The sequence below is a fragment of the Mya arenaria genome, chromosome 17 (genome assembly GCF_026914265.1).
Source record: "Mya arenaria isolate MELC-2E11 chromosome 17, ASM2691426v1".
NCBI classification, from domain to species: domain Eukaryota; kingdom Metazoa; phylum Mollusca; class Bivalvia; order Myida; family Myidae; genus Mya; species Mya arenaria.
In genome coordinates, this window is record NC_069138.1 from 51,735,014 (window position 1) to 51,757,063 (window position 22,050).

A 22,050-nucleotide genomic window follows, 5' to 3' on the forward strand; every position below is an offset into this window, starting at 1 on the left:
ATTTACCTATGATGATTGGCACAGCTGGGAGCCATGTTCAGCTTCATGTGGCGGTGGGACAAGACAAAGGTATCACGAATCATGTGTTCGAGGTGACAAAGAGTGGGACAAAGGTTCATGTAATGAGTTTTGTTACAATGGCGTTACCTACAGATCCGGATGCTCTTGCCCAGCTTGGCGTACCGGGGAATGCTGTTCAGGTATGACAGGTGTTTTCGTTTGAGTGTGCGTAATCGCAACTGAAGTAAAAACCTACTTTTTAATAGAATGATACGGTGTACTTTTAGGATGGAATTAGGCAGTCCTATCAAGAGAAGAACTCCTAGTATTTTAGCAACACTGTTTTATTGCTTTTATACTTACATGAAGAAAATGTCCGAACCAAAGTTCATAACGACATTTAATGTTTGTCACTTTCTCCAACCAGGCTGTTACCTAGGTTTCTACATATCACATTGCAAGGGCCAAAATAAGGAATGTGGAGGATATCCAGACAACATCAGATGTAATGATTGTTATGACCCCTATTATCCCGGAGGATATGGTGGAGGGTGTATAGGTATGTACCTTTTAATATTTTCCTGTTGGATTAGAATTGTTATGCCTAAATTCTTCTATGCTCTGTGAATTGTAACCATTAAATGGAACACTTCAAATTGAATGTTAGAATGTTTCTCCATTCAGTATGATAAATATATAATATGTAATCTACCTGTGTTGTTTCATGACAATGGGTGTCTCCTGTTGCGTGTATGTTAGGCCTTGAACATTGTACCTATGAAAGAATCATCGTCCCATTTTGTGGTATTTTGCGTGTCTCTGTAGTTTTCGTGTTTTTATTGAATATGTCACATGTCTAAATCAAATACAAAAGGTATCAAACTATTGGTTTTAATTAATGCCACTATGATTTTCCTTTAAAAATCCTTTTTATAAAGTATAGGGTTGTATCCTTGATTTAAAAAGAATCAAGTTATGCGACTCTCATTTGTAGAATGCACGTCGCTGTCCCATTGCGCTAGCCGAAATTGTACAACGAGCAGCGACACCATGTGCCTGCTTTGTGAACACCACAATGTGAACTACAAATTAACCTCATCCACAACCTGTGAACGTACGTACGATTTTTATTCAAAAACAGATACAACGTATTTAAAAGGTTATCATATAGCCTTTTATGACTTCATTTTTAACGTTTTACTAATGCACCATAAGTCTTTAAAATTTGGAATTGATTTGTTTTGAATCCATAAGGTTAGACGAGTTCGAAGCTCAAAAGCAGTTTCACTCGAGTTATCTCTTTAAGATGAAGAAGGTAAAATTCCAAAATACTAGTATGTATTGTTCTGATTATTTGAGCACATTTTATACGTTTATGCATTATGACGTTATGCATATAATGCCAATACCATGAATGTGAATCTATGAAATAGGATTTATATACATCTACACTACTGTTAACGTTCCGTTGCAATATGGCATGTACGTATGATATTATACACTAAGGACGGGAGGTTTTTACCGCAGTGAGTATATCAGTTTTCAGAAAATGGTTTAGATTTCCTTCAAGTTTCATGCATGTTAACATATCAAAGGCGTTGTTTCAATTACAGGGATTTCTCACGATTGTTTTACCTGATATGAAATATATGAACAAGGGTTACATCACCAATGAAGCAATTCTCAAAATAATAGATTAACAATGCATAGAAGTTAAAATAATGTTTTTTATATATATGGCCACTACTTTTATATAAATTGGTTTACAAAACCGGCGGGTCTAATTTTCCGAAAAGGACCAAAAAAAAATGAATTTCACTTTTTTTTCCAAAATTATTTTCCCGACCGTATTGATTTTGGTGCGAAACGATTTAGAAAAACGAACAGATAAGAGAACGAATGCAGTAGATCGCGACCGTAGCCGTATTCGCCAATTTATAGTAATATCATGTTAGCCAGTCAACTGTAATGGCAGCGCCGTTTGCAATGGCGGAATTGACGATAGCAGTCATTCTTTGTATAAAATAATTAATTAAAATATGCAGGAGTTGTTAAAATAACAAACGCAATAAACATTGGCAAATTTAACAGCCGACACAAACAATAACTGCCACGTAATTATTGTTTTTTCCCGCCAATTTAGGTCATGGAAATATTGTTGTTTATAGATAAAACATAAAGGTGTCAGCGGCTGCCATCGAATTAGTAGACACAAATATCTGTAAATTATGTGTGAGAATTTTTTTTATAACATTGTTTGGTTAAATATCAAATAACAGTGCACTAAGTGTGAGTGGTGAAATCGAAAGTAAAATTTCTAAGTTGACACCGGTGACCTAGTTTCACAAGTTCGGTCGGTGGTGTTTATGGATTTTAAATCACAAAATGGTTTGAAAATACTTGTCATTGAGTCAATGTAAAGCTTATGTTTATTCTAGATTACATGTTTATTCATGTTTGGGTTAATAGTAGAGTAAAACAATGAAAGAGTTGAACACGTGTGTCAATGACATTTACTAATGCCAGGAGTTGTGTGCAAAACATTTAGATAAAACAACACGTAAAACTATTTTGAATAAGTCCATTTCAATTTGTAATGCACTTGGTATTTCAATATAAATGAGATTTGTTGTTGTAACCAAGGAATACTCTTTAAAATGAAAAATAAACAAGCATGAAGTATAGATGCCCTGTGAACGCATGTATACACAAAATGGCAGAGTTGGGAGAAGATGAAAATATCCGATACATAATTATGGATTTCTCTGTTACTATCATTGGTACATAAAGTTAAGTCACATGCTAGATTTATTATTTTGCTATGTGATTTTTATGAACTGATGTGGTAATTTGTTGCAAGATTTGAATTTGAAATGGATTTGGTGAACATCCCATGGTAAATATCCCGGTCTGAAAATATCCGAACTTAGCATGGATCGGGTTACACACAACTAGGACCCCGCATGGTAAAGGTTATTAAAACTCAAATCTAGGTCTAGTTTGGTTTTTAGTTTTTCAGGAATTGTTTTCACAATATTAAAGCTCAAATGTCTTCATAAAATGTTACTTCCTTATTTACAAAATTGGTAATTATTTCTTTTTATTGCCATTTTTCAATATTGAAATAACAGAAACAATGTTCAGAAAATGTAATGTATTGTTTTAATACAGTGCAATTTTTGTGTTTTTAATGCGTAAAATTCGTCTTTTAATATTGGTCAGTTTTTAAGTGTTCTGCCTGCATTCACTTTTGCTCTAGCATACCCTTAAAGCTAAACAAATGTCTTGCTGAGTGATATTCAATGTATCTTTGATAAAAAGTGTAGTTTATACATGTAATCATGTTTTATTGTCAATTTCATTGATGTTTTATATGCACAGTATGTAAGATTTAAACTGTGTGTTTAATTAGAACTTTGAAACCTTGAGTGTATTAAAGCATGCATTAATAGCAGTTTAAAAATTTAAAATGTCAAGTAAATGATATAAATGTTCAATGTTTTTATGTTGTTCTCTGATTTTCACCCTTTAAGATTACGTTATGTGACTTTTTTCCTTTTTTTTTTCTTTTTTTTCGAACACCCGGTGGACATTTTTTTCCAAAAAATCTTGTAAACCAAAAAATAAAAAGGAGTGGCCTAAGTGGCTAACCCTTTACATGAAAAACTTCAAAAATGGCCAAAATAGATACAGTTCCTAATTATCAATAAAAATCAAGTTGTGTTCATTGTACGAAGACAAGTGTCCAGTTCAATGAAAAATCATCAAGTTTTGACTCTGACCACTTTTTTCGTTGTTTATGAATGGAATTCACCACTAAAAATAGCAAAAGTCGCTCATCGAGATTTGTTTTGTAATTTTGATTTCTGAGCACAGTGGATGTATCGAGCAACTTAAGTGGTTGATGACTGTCAACACATAAAATGGAGAATCAAAAGAATAAACAGTGCTGTGTGAAACATCGGTGTATTGTGCTCTTGTTCAAAATGTTATAGATTGATACGCATGAAATGCTGATACGTTATGTTATTTTAATGATTTGCATAATTGTCTTTTGATTGATAGAGGTACTTTTATATTACATTATTATTTTTGCTTTGCGAACCCATGTCAGAAATGAGCAATCTATGCTGTATCCCTTGTCTACAGAATGTACGTATTCGTATAATACTATAGGTAAAAAGTCTATGTGAAGTACTTCAGATGGAAGAGGGTTGGTTTGGTATAAAGACGTACTGGAGACATTGAATATTCCAGCGTTGAAAATCTCAAATGATATTTTTTATGCATAAAACATTTTTTTAATATGATGACATGACATAAAGGTAATTCTAAACTTAAAAACCAATGTAAACCTTAATCTTAAACAAATAGTTCGTTGATTATTTGATTCATCGAAAATTTCCTTATCGGAACTCTTGTCTTGTTAAAGTTGAAGAACATTTTCGTTTTATCGTTCAATTGGTCGTTAATTGTTGATGCTTGGTGCTCCGATACGAAGTTGGTATTATCTAAAATTAAATATCTTACTAGTTACCAATATGTAAAAAACCTGATCGCCACAGATAAAGTCGTTGCAGTTTTCGTTTTTGCTTTATTTTATCTGTAATCGAACATGAAGTTTACTATTTTTAAATATTTCAAGGCCAGAAAATCATACTTGAGCTTTGTGTAAATATGATATCTCTTAGCATGAAACTGTTCAAATACAACCAAAATAATATGATAACACCAGGCATCCCATGTTTTCATAGGTGTTCATAGGGTACACATGCTTAAATGATTCTCAAGCTTATCCTTGAGATAAGGTGAGTAAATAAATGCGTCTTACGTTTGCACTCGTTGAATGTTAATGTGTTCCTTTATTTTTTGCACATTCGTAAAACGTCTAGAGAATTAACTAATAAACATTGACATCAAGCTACTTGAGAGCATTCCTGATATGTAAGTTTTCTCGAAATCATTAAAACGTCATTAAACATACCGTACATTGAGGATGATTTACATATTAATCTTTTCATTACGTAAAAACACAATTTGTTGTTTACTTCACAGGTATGTGCTCATTTGACACGCATAAGTGCTGGCCAGGCAGATGTCCAACAAGCCTAACCAAAGATTGTGTGTGTGCTGAAGGCTTTCGGTTAGAGAAAAATATCTCACATACATCATGCCAGCGTAAGTTCAATAAATTAGAGATGCAGGAATAAAAATATATGCATGAGGAATAAAGAAATAATATAGTCTTCCCTGTCATTTTACTCGTGGAATCATCACACTTAAAGTAATAATTACGGCACCAACAACCCCAAGTATTGAGATTCCTTACGGGTGCTTTAGCGAGCGTGTATTATTTCAATCTCGAGGGTTGCTTGTGACGTAACTGTTTTGTACCATGTTGGCAAGGACAACGTTTAAAAGTCCTACTATGTTTTAGTGATGTAAACCCATCTTTTGTATGTATATCGAAATGACTATTCTTTACATTTTTGACACTTTGAAAATCACAGAAAGATGAAAAATGCAACAAAACCGAAAGTATAACCTAAATTAAGGGGGAACATAACACAATTTGCCCATTATGTTTTTTTTTAATACCAAATGAATGCCCAATTATCTTCCTCATTAGCATAAAGTGAGCCAGTGGTCGAGTTAAGGATTTCGTTGGAGGTTCCCATATATTTCTTTTGAAAAAGCATCGTGTGGATCTTGGGACTTAAAAGACCTTATATGAGATTCTTTAATAGTTATATAGTTTATATTCATTTCTTCTCTAGCTATTTAATCCTAAGCGAAAGAAGGCCTTTAATAAATAGCTTACTGTTTAAGTTAATATCATTGTAATTTTTCCATACAGTTACGCTCAAACATCTTTTTACCTCTCCGATATAGGAGGTAATGCGTTGACAAATGCACTCCCAAACTTGGTACACATTGAGTTTAAAATATTTTTTTAATAATTTCGTGTTTCGAAAATATACGTATTTGTCGAAGTGTAACACTACTGACCGACACTTGAAATTTATTATTAACAAAAATGTGAATATCAGTTAGCTATGTGTTAGTCGGTTTTCATACAATACAATATCGCATTCAATTCAAAATCGTAGTGACAAAAGGGTTATCACAGGTTTGTGTATACTTACTTTCTAATTCTGATACGTAGGGAGACATGGATAAATTGTTGTATTGTAAACATACTGTAAAATCAACAATCTTTTACTTCATTTACATCATATTTCATATGTCAATAACAGGATTAAAACACATTTTGACTTTAATTTTAGTAAGTGGAAATACATACTAGTATTTTTTTCAGTGTCTCTGAACAACACTCCCACGATCATAAATTGTCGTATACAAATAAGGGCAGGTGTCGGTGGAAAGGCACGGCAGTCTCCATCGGGCGAATGCAAACTCCAAAAAGATTTCTTCGGAAACTTTCAACCAAGAATCGTTCAGTTTGAGATGGATGCTGTCTTTAAAATTGATATCTCAAATATCACAAAGCCACGTTTTATATCAGAATCAAATTTTGGTGTTACTGATGCCAAAGTCTATCTTCAGCAAAAACCAATAAGAGGTAAGAATATACTTTTTTCCTGACATTAACAATTTCATAATTGATGTATTAAACAAACTATTTTTATTCTGTATGTGGTCTGTCTACAGGTGTGTCGAAACTTATAGACAGCTATAGTTTTAAAAACGATCAAAACGCCAGCGTAAACGCAACAGAAACGGTTTTCGGAAAAGCAAGTGTTTCGGAAAGTACAACCCATCTTCAAAACGGGGAAAGGTACGCACATTTGAAAATTCAATTAAAGGCACATTAGCAACAGTTTTAATGTTCTTGGGCTTGATGACCCCATATAATGTTGCTATTATTTAGAAAGGTATTGTTTCGTGGTAACTAATATGTAAAATATAAAATAACTGTCACGAGTCGTCATATAGAACACAAATTTATTAAACGGGTTCCGGAAATCTGTAAGTAAGCGAGCCTATGGTGATATTTTATCACACACTTTTTCTCTGTCAAAAAGACCTACCTGTTAAACTTGCGCTGATAATGAGCCGAATAATGCAAATTGACAAAGAAATTCCATTTCCCACTCGCACACAGCATTATGTTCAATCGGTGTTTCCCGATAATTAAAGTAGTGTTTGAGACCCAGTTAAAGCATTCCTCCCGGGTTACCCACAGCATCCCCCACCCCAAAACAAATGTAATGAAGGATTTTTTGTCTCTCGTTTGCTGTCGTTTTAATAAAACAAATCTGAGATGGGGGTAGGGAGATTTGTGATTAAATAATATTGTTTTTGGACGGTCAATTTCTTTTAAATTTTGATTTGGTTCAAGGAAATGATACACATTAAGATATGTTCAAGCTGTTCTTAGTTTTAAACGATGCCCATTAGGGTCATACTACCTTAATTATATCATAAGATGTGTGTTTTCATATTTCGAATGTTTTCTCTACACATTAAATCATTTCATTATACCAAAATAATGGGATTATCAGGCTTCCAAGTCTGTAACCTTAAATACTATAGCTGTTAACGGAAGTAGCTGGCAATTGTTTCTCTCTTCTAAATGTCCATACCTTGATTTAATCAAAAAAGTTTCCATGGACTATATTATTCACGTGAAATATGACCTTTTTCAGATTATGCGTTAGATTTGAAGCAAAAGGAGGTGGATATGTAATAGCGAACGACCTTGTCAATAACAGAAATAAACGTCCACAGGCGTACGACAAGACAGTTATGCAGAACGTTATTTGCTACAGATATGACTCCATGTCACCAAAGCATTGCACTGAAATGAATACGTGTAACGCATCAAATCCAAATGCTCGGCCATTGAATGTTAACAAACGGATAACAAGGGAACGAGATATTCAAGTTTCTTTCGACGATTGGTCGGATCCTTTCCCGTCTGGTGGAACAACTGAACATGCATCTGGCATAGAATCTTATGAAATCACAGTGAATGAAGTAAACGATGGTGCATTGTCCTCAAAAGTCAACAACATGTCTTTGGGTAACATTACAGCCGGAGGTACATTTACCATTACAGCGACCGCCGACAAACCAAGACTATATCGGATACTTCTTACAGTAAAGGATGTTGCTGACAATACCAGAAATGCAAGAGCGTTTGTCCTTTATGACAACTACTCAACGATAATGATGAAGCAGAAAGATCTGTTTTACATCAGTTCTGCGTCACCATTTAGACAATTTGAATGGCAAACGCATCACAATGAAATATGTATGAAATGGCGAGACTATTTCTACAACAACTTCTACATAGACAATGACTATTTTCAACCAAGTATTATATCAGAACAACCTCCAGTTTCTCTCATGTATGATCAAATATCCGGCGAATTACCAATCAGTGGAACAAGAACAGTTAAAGGAATTGTAGACTTTCAGTTTTCCTTCTCAAAGAATGAGACATCCTTTTCAAAAGAAATATCTGTACCCAATTTTACTAATCAGTCCTACTGCCATCACTTTGAACTAAAAGATGGCGAAAAATACACTCTTTCGATTAAGGCTATCGACATAGTAAATAATTCTTTGAACGACAGCAGAACCGTTTTCATAGATCGAACAGCTCCTATTATAAATAATATTTGGCTGACAAAAGATGATCATAGGCAACTGTTCGTCCATGGCTCTGAGGACCTTTCAAAAATGAAAATTTATTTTGAAACACTCGACCCACACAGTGGTATTTTGAATATCGAATGGCGACTAGGAACGTCGAATGGAGGCCGGGAATTAGGTCAAGGGACTTTGAAGGCGAATACAATATCAAATGTAAGTTATGATTTTGCATTCAAGTATTATTCTATATGATATGGATGACAAAAGCTTGATAGAAATACTTGATAATATCACTTACGTGTGATTAAGGCTACGGTTTGATAACGTCCTTATCATTTTAGTGCGTAAACACTGACATTTGAAATAGTGCAAGAAGCAAGCATATAGTAATAGAACAGATAGTAATAAAACACCTTACCCTTCTAGCATCTTTTGTGTTACAAGAGACTTGTGAAAGAACTGATTGTTATTGTCCAGCCATTGGCTCATGTCAGACCTTGGGCTACAGTATTCCATTGAACAAACTTGTCGCTAATAACACGCATATCGCGGATCATAACAGAAACTATTATTTTTGGGTCAAATCAAGAAATAACGCAGGTCTTACAAATATCGAATATCTCGATATTTTGGTTGATTTTTCGCCCCCAGAAACAGGAGTTATCTTTGAAGGTATTGAAAGCAATTTGCAAAGAAATTGTGTAATAAACCATTGCAATATTAATTTTCAAAATATATCATCTTTATCACTCTTTATGATGTAGCTGTGAACTCGCACTACAAGTTAAGACATAACTAGAGTTGAAATGTAATGTACAATGCTTTATGTTTAACAGGATTTGATGGTAACCCGGAGATCGATTATACAAGTGACAATGACTTACCTGTTCATTGGCATGGTTTCATTGACCATGAAAGCGGAATCATGATGTACAGAGTCGCACTTGCAGATCATTGCCTTAACGCAGAATCAATTCTTTCGGAAAACAAAAACGATTCTATTATCGAGGTTAAGGAAATTATTGGAAGAGAAACATCAGCTACGTTTAAAGCCAATTTTACAGGGAAGTATTACGCAAGTGTGATAGCAATAAACAACGCCGCAACCGCATCGAATGCAGCCTGTTCCGACGGTGTTGTCAGGGATTTATCTCCACCAGAATTTAGAAATGTTAAGATTCTTAATGCCAAGCATTCGGAATCAGTTATTTGTGACGATAAAGAACCCTACTTGTTCACAAAAGATCTTCAGATGATTGCATTAAACGAAAATGAACGGTGCTTAAAAATCTGTAAGCATGCGTACGACCCTGCAACTTTAGTAAGAGTGTTTCCAATTCGAAATCAAAATACTTCCGATCAGAATATAAATGAATTCATTTGTGACAAAACTCCGTTATATACAAATGACGCTGCAATCTCAATTCCGAATGACCAGTTTCAAATAAAGTGGGGTATGCAAGAAGACGAAAGTCAGATAGAAAACTATTTTATCGGCTTTGGAGGTGACGCAGAGAATTCGACACATCCTTCAATATTTGACTATAAACCTACTTATGGCAAACGCTTTTTTCACAAATCCCATTTAGGAATAAGTTCAGGAGAGCGATTTTTCGTCAGTCTTAAAGCTTTGAGCAAGTCCAAATCTGAGAGAACACAAGTCATTGGACCTTTCATTATAGACGAAACACCTCCAGAGGTGCGCACGCATCCAGTTGTTACCATTTCAGAAAACCATATCACCATGGGCTGGACCAATAACAGCTTTTATGATCCTGATCAGGAAAATAACATAGACCAAATATTCTTCCAAATAGGTAAGTCAGACAGGTACACATTGTTAGTATCATTAAGATTATTAAGACTGGGTATTAATTATGATATGCATCCTTAACTTCAGTTTGATTTAGGTTCTAAAACTAACTTTTTGAAATTTTACAGAATGCAATGGGAGAGCAATTAGCCCATTTTATGAATGGAGTCGTGAAGACTCGGAGCCGTGTAGCGCATATTCCGGGGGATGTATTAGATATCCCTTAAAGTCACTTCAGTCTTTCGATACCGATCAGAGCCTTGGTTTTCGGTTTCGATTACACGTCTATAATAATGCTGGTCATTATGCAGAGACATATTCAGACGCATTTCAAATTCCATCAAAGTATACACCTGGGCATGCCATTGTCTTTGACATTGATCCATCGCACAAAGATTCAACGCATGACGTAGATGTCCATTTTACATCAAATACGTTGTGTGTAAAGTGGTACGGTTTTCGTCATCATGAAAACATCAATATTCAAGTTGGCATTGGGTCGTCCAATAGTTCTGACAACATTGTGAAATTTTCATCTCCGACATCGTCAACGGAAACGTGCATCCATTCGAAGCACCTCAATTATGAATCACTTTATTTTATAATAGTTAAAGCTTCCTGTTCTGGCGGAGAAACAATATCAAGTTCAAACGGTGTTTTTATCGTTAACGAAACGGACGTTATATCTAATACCAAAGTTTTCTTTGGGAAAGCGAGCAAACCAATTACAAGTTTAAGACAAGTAAACAGGACACGGTTCTGCTTTAATGAACCGTTACTAATAGGGAAGTTATATGAGATGAAATTTAACAACAGCACCACAGTGAATACAAAGATTTATTCAAATGATATGCTACTTTTCAACGAAACAAATAATTCTGAGTTGGTATATTTTACGTCATTTACCGAAGAGCCATGTTTTGACATTATCACAGAAGACACAATCGAACATCACATGACTATTAAAGAAAAGGGTCATACAGAGTTCATTACTTCCAGAGCGTTGTTAAATCCAACTGTATCGTGGACAACGGACGACAAGATTTCACGGCAATCCCTGCGCGTTCAACTAGGTATGTTCACTGACATCGCATCAGAAAAAACGGATTACCAAGATGTGACCTTTGTAGATGTTGGCAGTTATCTTTCACAGTCATATGAAGGGTTTCAAACTCCAAAGGGCGTTACGACCATTGAAATAAAAATGCGTGTTTGTAACAAAATAAACACGTGCTCTGAATCAAATTTAACACAAATATTTCATGTTGAAAGCCCTGTCAGAAACGAATTGGTTAGCACGTCAGAATTAAGAAACTCAAACGTGAGCTGTTTGCTTGTACACATGAAAGGGATACCCTTCCAGGCTGACAGTGGAATTTTATTCCATCAGTGGTCATTGTGCTTGGATGAAGCTTGCAAAAGACAGATTTCGTCTTGGAAGCTGTTGAACATCACTGGAAGCACATTTGAGGTAAAGACGTTATTTTGTTAATGTTTAGTTAAAATGTTCGAATTAGTTCTAAACATAGCGGCCAATTCGTCTGCCATGCGTAAAATATTTATATTGCTTTCTATTTGTCTCCATGATGTTTTCAGGTGAATATATGCATTGCGCCTGAAACATCATTAAAGACAAACACATACGGATGTATACGGGCATTTTCAACTGCTGGAAACGAAATGACGTGTTGCGCGAAAACCAACGTTTCAAATACGAATACAGATAGGACCATATTCGACTTTGAACTTACGTCAAATGCATGGAAACACGTACTGGAGGTAAGTACGTAACTTCTTAACAAGTATGCCGCCCATTCAAATTTGGGTGCAATTAAAACAGGATGTTAGATATGTATGTTTTTTCTTTATAATTTCACTACCAAATGATTAAAATACGAATATTTTCTCGGATTTGGCACAATATCGTTCCACCATAATGAATAATGGTTCGAATCCCGACAAACTGTTTTAAAACTTCATTTTCTTGATTCATGTAACCCTTTTTCTCTTGTCAAATCAATTGTGCAGACGAACAATGGCTGAATTGCTAGTTTTGATATCAACGATGCTCTGTTTTTCATTTTTCAATGTTGCTTCTTCTCAAATTATTTTCAGATTAAACACAGCTCAAATGTTGGCGAACAATACGAAATTCTACAGAATAATGAGCTTGATTTTGCCAACGGGAAGTCTGCGGTGGTTGGAGTCATGCTTTATGCCGATCAGCGTAATTTAACGTGGTATCTGGTGACAACATCTACATTACCTCCGTCTGGCGATTGTGACAAAAGTTCACAATGCCAAAACTCTCTAACAACGGGGAATGGTTATGCGACGTTTGATATCACTCACCTTATGCAGAACATACGATATTACATATGTGCGTTTGCGGATGAATCGATAGTAGAGCGTGAATATTCAACAGAACACTTGAGTTCGATTCAAGAATGCAGTGATGGGTTTGTAGTAGACCGTGAGCCACCCTCAGCCGGAAACGTTTTAATAGAAAACACAAATGGCTTTGTTGCAAATGTCAGAAGTATCAAAATATACTGGAAAGGTTTTGCAGATAATGTGCACTCTTCAATGATGGGATATGACCGTGATATTGACTATTACATGCTTGCAATAGGTACGTTTAGGCTGTTATAGACACCGTTATGAATTTTGGTTAATCTTATTGTTATTTCAATGTCGTATTTCAAGCATATTTTATTACTATACAATTGGTTATATGTCTGCTGAAATACGTTATAAATCTACATTGAACACACGGTACAAGCACTGATTATGCAAAGGGTTGCAACCCCAATACCTGGCCAAGTTGATGTTGTAAGGTTATAGACAAACATATCGGAGTTTTAACTCAAGACTGTTATAACGCCTTCTATTTATTAATTGAGTTACAACCGTCTTCCACGAAGCCCGCGATATGCATTCTGCGAATGGGATAGTCTCCATAGTTTCACATTTACTTATTTAAATGAAAATGTATCCTTCCTGTATTATATAAATCAGCGTTAGCTTTCAAATTTCAGGTCACAGGAGGGGTCAAGATGATATCATGCATTTCAGAAACGTTGGTCATGTTCATTCCGTAAACGAAGATATTCAAGCTGTCCTAAATGGAGCATCATTTTTTGTAACAGTTAAAGGTATGATGGTTTCTTTACACAATTTTTCGTAATACACCGGAATAAATAAGTGTACGTATTTAATATACAGTCGAACCCCGTTTCCTCTTTGGCTCGAACTTGATCTAAAAAACCGATTTCATTAAAATGAATGTAAGAATTCCCGCTTGGCTCGAACTCCTCGAGGCTCGAGATATTTTCGCCGGTCCCTTGGAGTTCGAGCCAACGGGGTTCGACTGTATTCAGTTTTGAAATAACTGATTTTAACCTCGTTTTATACACACAATCTGAAACTAAATCAGAATATATATATAAACAAAATGCTTACAGATAGTAAATAGAAACTAGAAATTACTAAAATCTGTTAACTTTAAAAAATATGTATCGATGAAACGAAATATTAGGTTTATATGTGTGTCTATTTGTGTGTATTTAATAATTTTGTGTTATTGTGCACAGCTGTAGATTTTGCGGGACATGAAACAAAGGTATCGTCAGATGAAGTACTTGTCGATACAACGCCTCCATTTGTGGGAGATATCCACATTCAAAGTAATTTGTACTCACCTAGATATTTCTCGAGCCATATATTATCAGTTCGATTAAGTAACTTTATGGACCATGAGAGCGGAATAGACTTTTTTGAAGTTTGTATCGGCACAGACGTTAATCTATGTGATACTGTCGACTCCAAGCAGGAATCGGTTGACGTCATTGAAATAGCAATGGAAAATGCTCTTAGGGATGGATCTACATATTTCATTAATGTTAAGGTAAGTTTCATTTCACAAATCATTGTATTTATTGCGCTTGTCGAAATTATTGGCAACATCCATGTGATAGATTTTAAATTTAAATATGTGACTTGGAAAATGGAAGTACAAAATGCATTACACAGGTGTCATGCTTTCCGTTAAATTCATTAAACAGAATAGGATACATATTACAAAAACGATAAAACCTTATGTTTACCTTATCTTCTGATGGTTCATATAGATGTATATGTAGGATATAATTTTAAAAATATATGTTTGATGGGCCAAACATTTGTTTCAGTGGTTTATATTTTGTCTAATTAATATGTCAAATACATTTCACACTGTAGATAGTAGAAGTTTGAAAGCATAACTTGCTGTATTTTTTGCAGGCGTTCAATAGAGCCGGATTGCCATCAAGAACGGTCTCACGGTCTTTGTCATTTGACAGTAGTCCCCCAGAGCTTGGCTTTGTTTTTGATGGGACACGTAAAGATGCGGTAATTTTATAATACACGTATACTAGAATAAAACTTATTGTAAAACGAAATAACTTTATGCTTTCTCTTGGTAAGTATGTGGAATAAGTTTGTGTCATATTTCCCAGTTGCGTTATAAACTTTGTGTTAATAATCTAGACGCGCGTAACAACCTTGTATTTAATTAATTCTTTCCATGATATCTGTCTGTGGTTATATTTGAATTAGACTGCATACATTTGCTTTTTAGACTGATATCGACTTCCAAAATACATCAACGGAAATACATATCCACTGGAAAGGATTCAACGATCCACACAGTGGCATGGCGTACTATGAGGTCGGTTTAGGGACTCGTCCATTCGTTGACAATGTGGAAAGCATAATTAACGTTGGCCTTAGAGAAGGTAATTAAAACCAATTGTATAAATGATCATTTCATTTCATAATACTACAAATAGGTTTATCTTTTACAGTTTCCAGGCTAATGTTATAGAATAATATCATATATAACATCAATTTAATATTCTCAAATTTTTTACAGACTTTAAATGGCTGGACAATTTTCAACATGGCACAAGGTATTATGCAACCGTAAATGCTTGCAATAACGCAGGACTTTGCCAGAAGCGAACCTCAAATGGGATAGTTATTGACCCTTCTCCCCCGATTCAAGGACTTGTTAGTATTGGTTCGGGATCCAAACACCATCGATATGTTGCTAACAGGTATGTAATCTATGTAGGGCCATTGTTCTTTTAAAATACTAGCCGACTGATTAAATATTACCTTTTTACCAAAACACTACGCCTATTTATTTTTTAATGGCAGCAAAATGAATTCCATACACTGTTTAAATTTTGTTCTGTAGAGGCTCCGTAACGGTACAATGGGTTGGTTTTCAAGATCCGGAATCTGGCCTGGATCATTTTGACATTTGCATCGGTGATTCTCCATCTAATTGCAAATATCTACCATACAAGCACTGCCAGTTACGGAACAGTATTGTGTTGACCGGACTATCTTTGCCAGAAAACATAAACCTCTTTGTAACTGTAAGGGCGTTTAATAAAGCTAAAATCTTCACAAATCAAACGTCAGATTATTTCCGAATCGACACCACCGCACCAGTTATTTTAGAACGCCCTCAAAGACGTCATGATATGAGTGGGGTATCTTCAAACAATGGCCAATGGGAAAGATCACTATTAAAACTAAAATGGAAGTTTGAGGATAAACAAAGTCCAATCGTGAGCCACATTTTAACTTTGAAAACCCATCATGACGGTCATACTCCTGTGGAATATCTACACGTCGGGAATATTGACAAGCTAACAATTAGTCTTCACGAAAATGATCTGTTAAATAATGGAGATAAATACTTCGTAACGGTTACAGGGTGTAATCTTGCTGATCTTTGCACAGAAGCAATATCAGAAAACATCACTGTTGACTCCTCACCACCACATGTTGGTGGATTTAAGCCCCCTCTGAACTGGAATACGTTTAAGAAAAATGGAGGTGAGATGCTTTCAAACGTAACATTGACATGGTATGGATTTATTGATCCTGAATCTGAAATAGAGTCCTACTTCATAACTCTAAGCAGAACATATAGTGGTAATGAACTGTCAAATGAGACAATAGTAGTAACAGCAAGTAATCAACATTCCGAAATGAATACGTCTATCACATTAGTTGAAACAATAAAACCAGATGACATTGTCATTATTTCTATCTGGGCAATGAATAAAATTGGACTGAACAGTAGCGTATCTCGAACATCGGTTCTAGCATTGTCTGGTTCATCAAGACATGGCAACATTTCAACAGGCATACTGGAATTAGTCAAGCACTCATGCGACGTTCATTTCTGCAATAGTGATTGCACGTGCGCCGTCTTTGGGAAACCGTGTACTATGAAAAAAGATAACATAACGTGTAACTCTATGAATGTTTCGGAAATTGCAAATGAACTTCCAACACTTCGTGTCGTAGCGGGATTGACTGAAACTCACGAGGGAACGACAGCTTCATCGAATTGTTTGAGTGGAAATTGGAATATTATATCAGGGAATGAATCGGCATTTGAAAGATATGAATGGAGCGCAGGCCTTACAAACCAACCGATCGGAGAAGGTATATACGATTTGTCAAAGGAGAGGCCATGGACGGACGTTGGAAAAAGAAATCAGTTTGTGTACTGTTTGCCAGACAACAAAACTCTGTTGCGAAACAATAAGTATGTCATTTATGTACGTGTTTGGTACAACTATGATCACTTTAGCACATACATTTCTCCTCCGATACTCATCGATACGACTCCCCCACAACAGAGTACGAAACGTAAAATTTTGGATTCTAATGAAGACTGCCAAGAAGACGTTGACGTCTTAAATGCAACAAGCACTGTAACTTGCTGTTGGAACAAGGTATTCAAAGAAAATCAGAGTGAAATTGCATACTTCGAAGTCGCATTAGGGACAAGCCCAAATGGTAAGCATGTTTAAAATCAGCATCAAACGAGTGTGTATTATATCTAATGCCTTTTGGTCGTTCTAAACTTTTGGCTACTATATTTACAGCGGTTTTGTGAGTGCCGTGTGGAAGCTGTAAAAAGTCGCCTCGCACTTATATTTCAAAGTTGTCACAATTTCCTGTCTAAAGAGACTGTGGATAGTAACCTTGAGTTATGTTTAAACGTATGGCAACTGAGCTTGTTTCTGTAGTTTTTCACATATTAAGAATTATACGAAATTAACGTGTTGATTTGAATTTCAGGCAGCGATGTTTATGGATTGACGAATGTTGGGGTGAATACTCAGATAACATTTAACACAAGCTCCCTGCTACATGGCACACGATACTATTGCACTGTTTCTTCTTACAATATCCTTGGGTTGCATACAACAGGAAATTCAGATGGCTTTATGATTGATTTTGATATTCCGATTCAGGGCACGGTGTTCAACACACGATCGTTTTCTAATCGGCATTTTCAGTCTTCAACAACAGAATTTGAAATATCTTGGTATGGCTTCACGGATCATTTGTCTGGAATACGGTCGTATGAGGTTGCGTACGTTGAAGCCAGTGTAACCAATTATACAACTGTCAATTTTCAAACCACAGGCTTACAAACGAACGGTTTCTTTAGGAACATAACTTTTCAGCAGGGCATGTCTTACAAAGGATTAGTTAAAGCAATTGATGGTGCTGGTCATGAAAGTGAAATTTCGGTGTCAGCCTCAGTAACAATTGATTCGTCTGCACCCACCGGCTATATTTGTAGGCATTGGAATGCATCATCATTACCTATCTCGAATAATTCAATTGGTAGTGACTATATACAGTTTAATATATCATGCGAGAGGTACAAGGCATATAGGATCAATGGAATAAGTGATTGCTGCCTTGATGACACTAGACTTGTACTTCAACATGGCTATAACAAAGTTCCAATTACCTTAGTTAAGAACTACAATAGGTCGTATGCATTCGAATATAATTTTCTATGCAAGGAAACCAAACAAGATCTGTTCTCGTTGTATTTTGACGAAAATGCAAAGTCTGACAGTATTCATCTGTACATCAGTGAGTGTGATATGGATATTGGACACGTGCTTGACGTGGTGAAAGTACGACAAATAGGGCCTTCTACTATACGTGTAGTTCCTTTTATTCTCGATAGAGAAAGTGGAATACGAAAGGTAAATAACTGTGTAAACACAATATTCACAGGCATCATTACAATTGTTTGGTTTAAAATTCAAGTTCAGTTGAACCCCGTTGGCTCGAACTCAAAAACTGGCGAAAATACCTCGAGCCTCTGGAAATTCGAGTCAAGCGAGATGTTTACCTTAAGTAGAAAGAAATCGGTTCTTAACATCCAGTTCGAGCCAACGATGAAATCGAGCCAGTTAAAGCCACGGGGTTCGCCTGTATATGTTTACATCCCGGTAGATAAGATTGTTTATTAAAAGCACTGTGACCCGACAGTCGAGTCAAGCTTGAAGCGTAAACTGGAATATGTATTCGAACGTTAAATTGCTGAATGTTTATATAGGAAAATATCCATATACTATTTTAGTATCATTTTGTTTTTATTTCAGTGGTCACTCGGGATTGGGACGACAGAAAATGGTTATCAGTTGCAGACTTTTCAAAATAAGTTTCATGGGTCCGATGGCATTGTCTCACTCAACGCTTCACATGGTACATCCATATTTGTTACGGTCATTGTCGAAAACAATGCTGGTCTGACCTCTACTTTAAAAGGTAACACAATAAAGATAGACAGGACACCGCCTGACGTTGTTGAGATTAAAGCAGAGTTTCGAGCCAGTGACCTAAACGACACGATATTTGCAAGGTGGTCTGCGAATGATGAAGAAAGTGGCATAGCGTACTGTTCCTGTGGACTAGGTATACTTGGAAGTTTTATGGATATTGAATTACGTTTAAAAGTGGTTGTTTGTTTTTGATAATTGTTCTTTTCAAAGGAACAAGCTATTTGGGGTGAAAGTTTTGCAACTGCGCTTGTCCGTGTAGTATCCATTGTATACAATAAAACATACGTTTTATTGATTGTGACAGATTGCGTAAAATATATTATGATTTTTGTTTTCAATTTACAGGAAATGTGGGCGGGCAGTCAGATATCATTCCAATGCAAGTGTCGGACAGCATCGAAGGATGTAAATTAGTGGCCATTGAAAATAAATCCGAAGTATTTGTGAACGTTGTCTGTGTCAATGGTATGGAATTGGAGACATTTGCGTCGACAAAAGTGAATGTAATAAGACATGTCCCTACAACAGATGATGCGATCGTTAATGTTGTACCGCTGAACGAGTACTCGCCGACACTTCGGGATTGCGACGAAACCACGTGTACACAGTCTAACCAAAATAAGTTATGCTTGGAATGGACTGGTTTTCAAGATGTTCGCTATATATCTGGATACGAGTACAGAATTCTCGTCGGCAATTTCTCTGAAAGAAAGTGGAGTCCATGCAAAAGACATACGTTTACGGAAGTGAATATAAGAATGCAGGAAAATGTCATCTATTCGGCAGAAGTCAGAGCTATTAATCGCTTAGGTCACAGTGCCGAAGTATCCAAAGATATTCGTAGTTTGCCAAATGGACCAGGCCTAGCAGGTTGGCGTTAACATTGAAACAAAAACGCTACTAACTCTTGTAAAAGATATTGGTTGTCGGGTTGAATAAATTATTATAACAATTTACCAAATAACATACCCCTGTCTTTTCAATTAAGATATATAAAGAGAAATATTGACATTTGTTTTGTGCGTTTACGTCTTTTCTTAAGTCCTGATTTTCTGTTACAGGGCAACCAGTGAAGACAGTATTTTCCAACTCTACTCTCTTTTTGGACTGGCAGTCGGTTTTCGAACACACCGGGTTTGAATTGCGATATGATGTTATGATAGGTTCTCAGTCCGGTTATACTGATATACTAGAGCTGCAGAACACCGGAAGTCTACAATATACAGTACCTGTGCCAACGTCCACCATTGTTTCTCCAGTTATTACGGAGCTCCATATTACAATCAATGCTATAGGACTGACTGGAATTCAGACGCGATACGGTTTTGTTTACCGTTATTAGCATTAGGACTGTGCTGCTTTGAATAACTGTATAATGTATAAATTGTACTTTCCGTTGAGTTTTTTGTGCTAGAACGATATTTTGTGTTACAGTAAACAGTGCTTCGTATGTATATCAACAGTGCTTCATATATATTTCAACAGTGCTTCAAATATGATAACATGTATGTCTATTTTGTATAGTAGCAAGTTGTAACTTTATTTCCTTCTTTCTGGTATTCTTTTAATACTAACATGAATGTTGCATAGGGATACAATAAATTCAATAGTCATGGTGTCTTTGTTCCGGCTAGGATATAGTTTTTGTTTAAAATGAACACTTAAAGGCAAACTAAAAACAGTGTCTTGTTAAATTTTAGCACACTCAAATACTTTAAAGTATCTTTGAAAATTATATACGATCATAGAACAATATAAGTTTGCAATTGAGTCGGCAGGACAAGTAACGCGCAAGAAGCTCTGTTGAGATATAAGCCGACTCATCTTCTGGGTTTATTTGTTAATTATTCCTCTTAAGAAAGTTAGCCTCTTTCTCAGCTTTAAATATTTGATAAACTAGTTTTAGATATTCTCAAGATTATAAAGCTTTAACATATTTATAATTATAGTTCTATCTTTATTTAATAGATGATACCGTTTTTACTGTAGTATATTTGTCGAGTTAAATATAGTGCATAAGGGTAGATAATTGTGTTCTATTTATACGGAATAGGGTAAAAATGGTGTTATAATGTGTATATCATATCGTGTATATTATTAGAAATCATATATAGTGAATGTACTCGTAATGTGTGCTATAAAGCATAACAATGTATTCTCGTTCGTGTTGTGTTAAACTAAAAGCACGTAATAATCCCGTCATATTTGAATCTAGCATCAAACGTACAAAGGTTATACATGTATATGATTTATTGTGTAATGATTCCATCCAAATGTGTCCGTCCAAAACGAATAAATAAATATGTATATTAGTATTCTTGTTTTCACTACCAGGGTATATTTCGTGTACTCATATGAAGGAATCTTTAAGTTTTGTCTTGAATTCTAAATGATGATCTTTTCTGTAGTTTAAGATTTTGGTCCCATTTCATTAATTCCAACTTCCATTGCTTTCAACGTCAACGGTTTGTATTATAGGTGTGACGACGTCATCTTGGCTGGTATAAAAGGAGTGACAACGTTATCACGGCTAGTATGATAGGTTTGACGACGTCATATAGGATGGTATGATAGGCGTGACGTCATATATAAAGGTATTATAGGTGTGACAACTTTATATATGGGCTGATATGATAGGTTTGACGACGTCATATAGGATGGTATGATAGGCGTGAAGACGTCATATAGGATGGTATGATAGGCGTGACTACCTCATAAAGGTTGTTATGATATGCGTGACGACGTCATATAGGATGGTATAATAGGCCTGACGACGTTATATAGGATGGTATGATAGGTGTAACAACGTCATATATGATGGTATGCTAGGTGTGACAACTTTATATATGGGCTGGTATGATAGGTGTGACGACGTCATATAGGATGGTATGATATGCGTGAAGACGTCATATATGATGGTATGATTGGCCTGGCGACGTCATATAGGATGGTATG

The 22,050-nt window shown here is 35.6% G+C and overlaps 1 protein-coding gene across 1 annotated transcript; it reads left to right on the forward strand.

Annotated features, from left to right (window-relative positions):
* The first annotated feature begins 11 nt into the window (after window positions 1-11).
* Window positions 12-20,437, forward strand: LOC128223606 (uncharacterized). Its single transcript, XM_052932879.1, has 19 exons — window positions 12-200; window positions 5,858-5,895; window positions 7,671-8,746; window positions 9,049-9,294; window positions 9,459-9,701; window positions 10,212-10,439; window positions 11,221-11,906; window positions 12,032-12,214; window positions 12,551-13,067; window positions 13,474-13,590; window positions 14,029-14,342; window positions 14,717-14,824; window positions 15,054-15,210; window positions 15,348-15,531; window positions 15,675-17,299; window positions 17,585-18,513; window positions 18,916-19,228; window positions 19,441-19,965; window positions 20,157-20,437. Exons 1-19 carry the CDS (start codon window positions 12-14, stop codon window positions 20,435-20,437), a joined length of 7,959 nt encoding a protein of 2,652 aa, XP_052788839.1.
* Window positions 20,438-22,050: the final 1,613 nt, after the last annotated feature.